Genomic DNA, 8,585 nt, shown 5'->3' with positions numbered 1-8,585 from the left:
ACCCCACCCCCGACTTCCCTGTGAGATGCAACTGTGCCCTGTGTTTGCTGCAGCCTTGTGGGCTGTCCTCCCTGTCCTCTGTCCCTCTCCTCCCGCAGCCCCTTCCCACTCTGCGCCTCCTTCCCAGCACACTCCCTCCTCCCCTCCCAGAGGGAGGTAGTCCCCGTCCTCCACACAGCCCTGTGCTGTGTCAGTCCAGGTTCCCCTTTGCTGCTGGCTTTGAAAGTCAAGCGAAGCACCAATAACTGCTGCTGGCGAGGGTTTTCTGGCTAATAAAATGACAAGACACCCGGGGGGGGGGGTGCCCTCTCCTTCCAGTGTCTCTGCTGAGTGTGTGGCTGCCACGGTGGCAGTCATCTCGGCCGTGAAGTGAGCTGGCTGGGAGCGAGCGGATGTGCTGGAGCCCGCCTGCCTCTTAGGTGAGGTGTTTTCCTTGTAACCCAGCTGAATCAGTACTTCCTGTTCCTTACTGGTCAAGACATCCTGACATGCTCCCCAGTTGGAGAAATGCTTCTGGATAACTCATTGTGAGTTGGAGAGGCCCAGCTCAGCTTTACTTGCTGGGTGTTGGGATGACACAGCTGTGACACCCATAACGGCTCACTGCCAAAGAGCAGCAGCAGGGTTCCTCAGATGACTGTCCCGTACACAGTAGCTCCGTGGACATCATGGGGCACTCCAGACATGCTAATTTTATCAGCACTTCTTATATATTTAACATAAAAACCGCCACTATTGCTTTGCTTTAAATAAATGTTTATTTAGTGCCTGCTATGTACAAGGCACTGTGCACCATGAAGAATATGCAGATAAGCAAGGCATAATTCTTGCCCTTAACAAGCTCACAGTCTAGCATGGGAAATTAGATGATTCACAAATAACCATCACACAAGACAAAAAAAAGGAAGACTTTACTCAGAGTTAGAAGCAGGAGAGAACTGGCTATGTGACGGATGGGAGGAGTCTGGCTGGGCTGGGATCGGCAGGGTGGGCATAAGGCAGGTGGGGTGAGAAAGCTGGAAAGGTGTGTTGGGCCCCACTGAGGATGGTGACATATGCTGGCAAAGCTGCTTCAACTTCCATGGGAGTTTTTATAAAGAGGTGATTTGATCTGAGCTCTGCTTTATAAAACGTAATCTGGTGTCAACGGAGAGGGACTTCACAGAAGAAGGGATTGAGGGAAGGAGGCCAGTTTAAAAATGAGTACGGGAGTGTGGACTAGAGATAGAAGACAGTGATCATGAGAATGAGAAGTTACAGGTGAAAGGTGGAGACAGAAGTGAGAAGATCTGGCAATGGCTGAATAGGGAAAAAGGGGATAGAGGAGGTAAGGTGAGCAAAAGATGACAGCAGTTTTACACCTAGAGATGGAGAATGATCCATTCACAGAGCTAGGAAAAGACAAAGGAGAAAAGGAGAGAAAGGAGAGGAAGAGGTGAGCCTGGACGCTGGCGGATGTCCAGGTGGAGGGTCCGGCAAGCAGTCACAAGTCGGGATGAGAGTCCGGGTGCAGGTCCAAGCTGGAGACACAGACTAGAGAGTCGTCCACACAGTGGCGACAGCTCAAGCAATGTTGAGATGGTTCCATCTCACCCTGGAGAAGATGCTCTAAAGGACAACCTAGTGTCACATTTTCATCAGAAATGGAATTCTCACAGAAAATTCATAAGAATGATGTGCATTGTACGAAAATTGCTGTTTCTCTTCGTGTGTTCTCCCATCTTCACTCTTGAGAAACTATTTCTTCAGTTCTGTGATTCTGAGCAGGAAAGCTGCCTCCATTGTGGAGGGTCATTCTGAAAAGATTTACTCCAATGAGAGTTTTTTAAACTTTTCATTATCATTCATTTTGAAGAGTGTTCTGTAATAAAATTTTTTTTCTAAGGATTTCAGAAAAGCTATTGATGTATGCCACCTCACTGCGTCCAAGAGTTGGAAGGGACCTGAGAGGGCATCACTGTCTCCCTCGCTCACAGACGAGGAAACCGAGGCCCCGACAGGCAGAGGGCCCTGCCCAGCATCTTACACAGCAAGGACGGCAAAGCTGCAGCCAGGAGCAAAGCAGCGGCCTTTCTGTCCTCCACAGCCACATGTCTAAGTGCCAGGTGCCATCAAGACACACAGAGAGACAGACAGACGGCGGGGGGAGGAGTAGATAGATGGACTAGATAGATAGGTGGACAGACAGACAGGGATGTTAGCAGATGACTAATACAAGCAAGAGTGCCTGGAAATAACACAACTACATTTTAACTTTTTTAAGTGGGAAAAAGGAAAAAATGGTTTCTGATAGAAAGGCATTTTTGGGGCCGGCCCGGTGGGGCAGTGGTTGAGTGCGCGGGCTCCTCTTCCACGGCCCGCAGTTTGCGAGTTCGGATCCCGGGCGCACACCGACGCACCGCTTGTCAAGCCACACTGTGGTGGCGTCCCAAATAAAGTAGAGGAAGATGGGCACGGATGTTAGCCCAGGGCCAGTCTTCCTCGGCAAAAAGAGGAGGATTGGCATCAGATGTTAGCTCAGGGCTAATTTTCCTCGCGAAAAAAAAAAGAAAGGCATTTTTTGGACCCACCAATGCCTTGCAAATCTGAAAAGGAAATTACTCTGACTTTCTTGAAATATTAAACTGCACTTAACCAAAAGATATTAGACTACAATACTACACATCGCATTCGAGAAGCTTTGTAGTCAGCCCAGCAGAAATGATGGTGTTCCTGGTTGGCATGTACACACACGGAAAGGCAGTTTGCAGGAAAACAACATCAATGAGACTCAGACCTTAGATTGTTTTATCCGTCACAGAGCAAAATGCCTGTGGGAACTCCCTTTTGAAAAATTAAATGAGAAATCCTTAGAATGAAGTTCCAAATACATCCATTTATACAGAAGATGGAGAAAAAAGACAATTACATTCCAAATATATAAGTCCCAGATACTCAGGCAGAGCTCTGATGAGCCATGTCCCAGTCCACCAGCCCGAGGACTCTGCATCTCCCCAGTAATCTGGAAATACACATCCTGTTGTATCACTAAGGATTCCCTTTAGTAAGTCCCAGGCGCACCAGAATCTGCCAGTAACACATTTCAGCTGGAGCCATCAGATTTTCCAAAATATCTTCTTCTTATACAGAATGTAGGCAATGAGCACCCAGAGAGCAGTGGCAACTGTGTTCTGAGTGAGATGCTCCTTGTGCGACTGCTCGTCCTCCAGCCTCCACTGAAAGGGGAAGTAGTTCTCAAACACCTCGTGGCCGACGTACACCAGGATAGAATTCATTCCTAGGGAGAGACGCAGAAGAGAGTGTTCGCCTGAGTCACATCTGATCCTCTGTTTAATGCTTGAAATTTGACTTTGATTCAGTGAGAAAACAGAAAGCCCACACTTATACTTAAGTGTAAACTATATCAAAAAATTATTAGAAAATACTTATTTTATAAGTGTAATTCTTAAATACTAAATCTGAAAGGAAAGCCAAAATTATTAACTTTCTAGACAGAAAACTTGAGGTCCAAAGAATGTGGCTTTACTAGAATCAGAGGCTGACCTGAGCCACTGAAACCACCAGGTCTCTCAGCCTTCAGGCAGAACTGCACCTAGGCCATACTGTTTCTCTCTTGATAGTGTCTCGATATTTCTTATGTATAATCTGTAAGGTAGTATGTTTACATTACGAAAGAAAGTATGGCCCCATTTCTCAAGTATTAGAAACAGGATGATATGCCCCAGATCGTTTCCGATCCCCCACAATTCAGTATCGCCTGAAGAAACGAGTGGAACGCATTTATGACCCCACGGTCTAAGTGAGTGAAATGGGGTGGACTGCTTTGGAACAGGCCAGTGACATCGTGCGTGGCCTGGGACAGCATGCTTTCTCCCTCCACCTGCATCTTGGAAACAGGCCACCCGGGCTGTGGCTTGAGGCCTCTGCACTGGGCACACTCCGCTGGTCTCTGGGCCAGCCCACTGGTCACCATCATCGACTCTGTCTGGGGTGAGGGGTGACTTGCCGGGGTAAAAGAATGGGGTTCCTGTCCACAGACCCTTCACATCCACGACGGGATACAGGACGAGCAGGATGAAGAAGGCAAAGGAGCTGAGCGTGGTGACGTAGGAAATGGACCTGGGAGGAGGGAATGAGGGCTTCAGTGCTCCCGAGCGCGACTGGTGTCAGCCTGTTCGATGGCCAGAGCTAAAATGACAGTATCTATACCTACCAGAGATTTTTGTTTACTGGAATAAAGCCTTCATTTTCAGAAACTTTCGTCAAAGCAACAGAAATAAGCCCCTACAATGGGGGAGAAGGATGTTAGTTTTTTATACTATCTCAAAAAACAACTGTGTTTCAAAACTGAAAAATATTAGTTATTGAATTGCTTAGGGAGGGCTGAAAATTGTGTCTTATATTTTATTCTTTTAAGTGGAAAAATATTTTTAAGATGTATAACTAAAAATATTCTCCAAAAAATATCTTTTCAGCATTCCTCTGAGTTGAAGGTAAACTAACTGATAAATCAGAGCGAGTCCTGAGAGGACCGGTTATGTCAGGGGCAAAGGGACAGTCAACCTCACAACTCTTTTGTCACTTGTAAGTCTGGAAGCTGGTGTCTGGAAACCGTGACCATTTGCCTGGTCTTTCGGGTACGGCTTGCCACCGGAACCCATGCACGCACTCCCCACTGGCTGCTGATGGCAAACACTGACTTACTTATAAAGACGTTTTCCTAAGAATACAAACCTGAGAACTTAGGTGTACAGATCTGTTCCTCTCTGTCATTCAAGTGAAGAATGTCACTGTTGTGACGTGGTGACAGCTGCCATACCAGAGTTGCTAAACATTTTATTTCTTTTAAATATGTCGTGTGAAGAAATGGAACCTGAGTGAGGAACGTCGGTTACTTACTAGAAAACAAGACCAGGCAGTAAATCTGATCAGGATGTCTTTGGTCTGATCCTTGTAATACAAGAGTATTTTTCCTGCCTGGAAAAGGAAACACAGTATGAGCAAGAGAATCATCGCAGCTATGTTCTCACATCATATTCATCCATGTCTTATGTGTCATCTGCCAGGCACTCTGCGGGACACTGGACAACAAAGAGGAATGGAGCGGAACCCCTGCCCTCGACTAGGAGCAAAGAGAGGCACAGTGGACGGACGCGGGGAAGAGAGAGAAGGTGCCATCAAGTTGAGGGTGTGAGCGCAAAGCAGGAGCATTCGGGTAGAAAGGAACAGCATGCACAGAAGAATGTCAAAACCAGAGAGAAAGCATGGCTTCCCCTAGGTGCTGCGGGCAATGCAGACACCTGGTGGGTGGGGAGGCTGATACGTGTGGGCAGGGGGGCCTGCAGGTCTCACCAAGAGGCTCGGGCTTTCTCCATCGGTGCTGGGGAGCCAAGGAAAGCCACTTAGTTTCCCCCAAAAAGTACCACTGGACGAGCTCAGACTGGCCTGCCAGATGGCCCAGCCTGGCAGCAGTACAGGAGAGGGACAGGGACAGGGTGGAGCTGTGGGCAGGGAAATGTTCTAAAAACAGTCAAATCTGGCCTTTGCATGAAAATCCCCCGAAATTAGGAATTAATTTCTGAAAACATCAAAGGGTAAGAAAGTGTTTATAACAATTTGTAATAATAGCTAAAACGTATGAATGTTTTCTATGTGCCAGTTCTTAGAACTTCACATGAATTAACTTAATGCATCCTCTCAACGCCTTTACGACGGAGGTGCGAGTGAAGCAGAGGGCTGAGGGCACCCGGCCAGGCTCCCAGCTGGTGAGCGGCAGGGCGGCCAGGTCTGCACTCTAACCCCACCCTGGGCTGCTCCCACAGGTGCAGATCTGCCCAGAGAGCACGTGCAGCAATTGAAGGAATATATGTAAAAGCACCCAATGTAAACTGTAAAGTGCTGTAGAGATAAGGGCAGTATTTCTAAAGATGAAATGATTTAATCACCAAAATGTATATGCTTTAGACCTGCACACTCCAATATGGGAGCCACTAGCCACATGTGACTATTTAAAATTAAATTTAAATTAATTAAAATTAAATAAAATTAAAAATTCAGTTCCTCATATTGGCCATTTCAAGTACTCAATAGCCACGCGGACGGAACAGATACAGAATACTTTCATCATCACAGCAAGTTCTATTAGTGCTGCTTTACATGTCTTTTCCTCTCTCAGCTCCCCTCAGCTAACAGTTTCAAACACCAATTAGGAGAACTTTAAAAAGAAAAATCTAGAGTGTTCAGAATTTTAACAAAATTGCCTCTGAGACAAACCAAGAATAACCTGTGTTGACTTTGGCATAGAATATGCACAACCTGAAACCACATAACGTGTACAAAAGAAGCGTGACAAGTGACTTCCCCTCATCACCAGTACACAAACACTCTGCACACTCCAGCGGGGAAATCTTTTACCCAGAAACTGCTGGGCCTCCACTGCTACGATAAGCCATACAAATAATAAGAATTTTTTTGAGAATATACAAATTATACCTAATTATTTGAATGTGCTGAATTTTAGTAACTTCTAGCTGTGACAATCTGTCAAACATAAACAGAATTTATGAGACCTGTAATACACAGAAGAAGATATGCTTCCAATTACATACTTTAATGAAATAGGTTTTGAATGAACACTGAATCAGTCATCACAAACTGTCAGAAAAATGTATCCTAATGAAATGAAGAGATACCTGAACTCCTAGGAATGCCATCACAATGGAGTTGATGGTCCCCAGGATGCCTTCCGGGTCATAGGCCACCTGGGTGTGATACAGCACCTGACAAGACAGGCGAGAGGGGCATGCCCTCACCGACGTGCACATGCACATGACAGCCCGAGACCACACGTGGTCAGACACTGGGCACCCACCTCCGCCATCCTCAGGGTCACTATCTGGTCAACCTTGCGTACCATCAACGCTTCCTATCTTCTTCTAAGGCAAAAATCACTAAAAATACATTTGTATTCTTGTATTATAAACGAAATTGTTATTGTGGAAACTGCCGGAGTTTGGCACTGTCCAGTGTGGTGGACACTGCCGTGGACCCCAGACACCCCGCCCGCCCCTTTCAGGACGGAAGCGCTCATTCCCCAGCTGCTAGAATGATTAACGGCCAGAAGCTCTCAGCCAAGTCCCTCTTCTAGACGCATCCCTGAGTGAAGAGCTGCCTCTCTAGGAGCCACAGCCCTTGCTGGGGACAGTCCACACCTACCCAGGGACAGCAAGGGCCCAATCCCTCACCCTAATTCAGAACAGCTCTGAAGGGCCACCCCAGCCTCCCACGAGATCCGCTGAGGCCTTCGTGTGACTGCAACGCAGTTCCACTGCGCCCTGGGCCCAGCCCTGCTCCCTGCGTTCCCCGGCAGTGTTGACCCCAGAAGGACTGCCTGATAAAGGTCCTACAGATGAACTCTGTCTCAGGTCTGCTGCCAGGAAATCCGACCCGAGACGGACAGAAAGCACCACGCTACACACTTGATACGATGTGCTCTCACTAAAATCCAAAGTGATGTTTACACACTGCCCCTTCCTGAACATTAAAGTCACTAAAGTCACCAGCTTTTCAAACACAAGTTAGTTCCCATCATAGCTTATTAAATGGACACAGTTCAAAACTGGTCATCCTGTTCTCTCTTCCTTGACTTCAGAGCTGCAGGTGTCCAGCTCCAAGGATAAGGCGGGCTCACTCACAGTCGGGGAAGGGCGCTGGTAAAGGTGATCCTCTCCCAGAAGCAGGCGGTCGATGTGGCCGGCAGCTCCTCCAGTGCAGTTCGGGTACTTCCCCAGATCTCCAATGCCACCGGGGCCCAGGTAACCACTGGGGGAGTGAGAACAGGGACTCAATCGACGAGACTTCAGAGGGCAGCAGGGCGTATACCGACTACCCGTGCAGCCCAGCGACGAGCCTCCAGCACGCACCAGCCCCAGAGCCCTCAGCACCGCGCGCTCGCCAAGGCTGCTTTGGCACGTCAAGGCGGGAAGCCCACCTTCCCTTCAAACTGACCCTGAAAAAAACCTCCTTGAGACACTTCTCTGGACACACACCAGACTCCTCTCCCAATACGAAGTGTGCCTCAAAGGAGAAGAAAGAGGGGAAGAGAATTCTTCTGACTGGCAGAAAACGACATGCAAAAAGGGATAACCTACGCGGCTCACTTACGTGGGGCATCCAGGAACAGGCAAGAGGAAGGTCAAACCCAGCCAGACGCTTTCCAGCATCAGGATGAAGAGCCACTGGGGCCAGCCGCACAGGACGTCTCGAAGAGAAGAGCAGCCCCTCTCCTGAGGGAGGGCATGAAAACATATATGGACCAGACGCAAGGAGAACCAAAAATAATATGCAGTATATGTATTTGGGAGATCCCCTGCGATTCTTCTCTTGGCCTTTAGGGTACTAAGACAACAACGGATGCAGTTGTTTCTTGTGTATTCTCTTGTTTAGATGCTCCCTCTCTATGAAATATCACAGTAAAACATTAATTAAAAAGAAACCAGTGGGGGCCGGCCGAGTGGTGCAGCAGTTAAGTGTGCACACTCCGCTTCAGCAGCCCGGGGTTCGCAGGTTCGGATCCCAGGCACGCA

General features: G+C 47.9%; 1 protein-coding gene across 5 annotated transcripts in view; it reads right to left on the bottom strand.

The window, feature by feature from the left end:
* Nucleotides 1-2,764: 2,764 nt before the first annotated feature.
* The window catches only part of HGSNAT (heparan-alpha-glucosaminide N-acetyltransferase), a 33,260-nt gene continuing 27,439 nt past the window's right edge, over nucleotides 2,765-8,585 (bottom strand). The window contains exons 12-18 of one of the 5 annotated variants that reach the window (XM_058525331.1): nucleotides 8,164-8,285; nucleotides 7,695-7,821; nucleotides 6,693-6,779; nucleotides 4,900-4,977; nucleotides 4,214-4,284; nucleotides 4,007-4,119; nucleotides 2,765-3,277 (exon numbers count right to left, since the gene is read on the bottom strand). In XM_058525331.1, coding sequence (XP_058381314.1) covers nucleotides 3,096-3,277; nucleotides 4,007-4,119; nucleotides 4,214-4,284; nucleotides 4,900-4,977; nucleotides 6,693-6,779; nucleotides 7,695-7,821; nucleotides 8,164-8,285 — 780 coding nt within the window. In that variant the 3' untranslated portion in view covers nucleotides 2,765-3,095. Of the gene's footprint in view, nucleotides 3,278-3,488; nucleotides 4,120-4,213; nucleotides 4,285-4,899; nucleotides 4,978-6,692; nucleotides 6,780-7,694; nucleotides 7,822-8,163; nucleotides 8,286-8,585 lie in introns of those variants that run through there. The other 4 variants (XM_058525330.1, XM_058525328.1, XM_058525327.1 and 1 more) reach the window with 4 other exon arrangements.

This window comes from Diceros bicornis, chromosome 29 (assembly GCF_020826845.1).
Source record: "Diceros bicornis minor isolate mBicDic1 chromosome 29, mDicBic1.mat.cur, whole genome shotgun sequence".
In the NCBI taxonomy this organism is placed as follows: Eukaryota; Metazoa; Chordata; class Mammalia; order Perissodactyla; family Rhinocerotidae; genus Diceros; species Diceros bicornis.
Note: the sequence above shows the minus strand (reverse complement) of the source record. Positions and strands in the feature narration are given on the sequence as shown.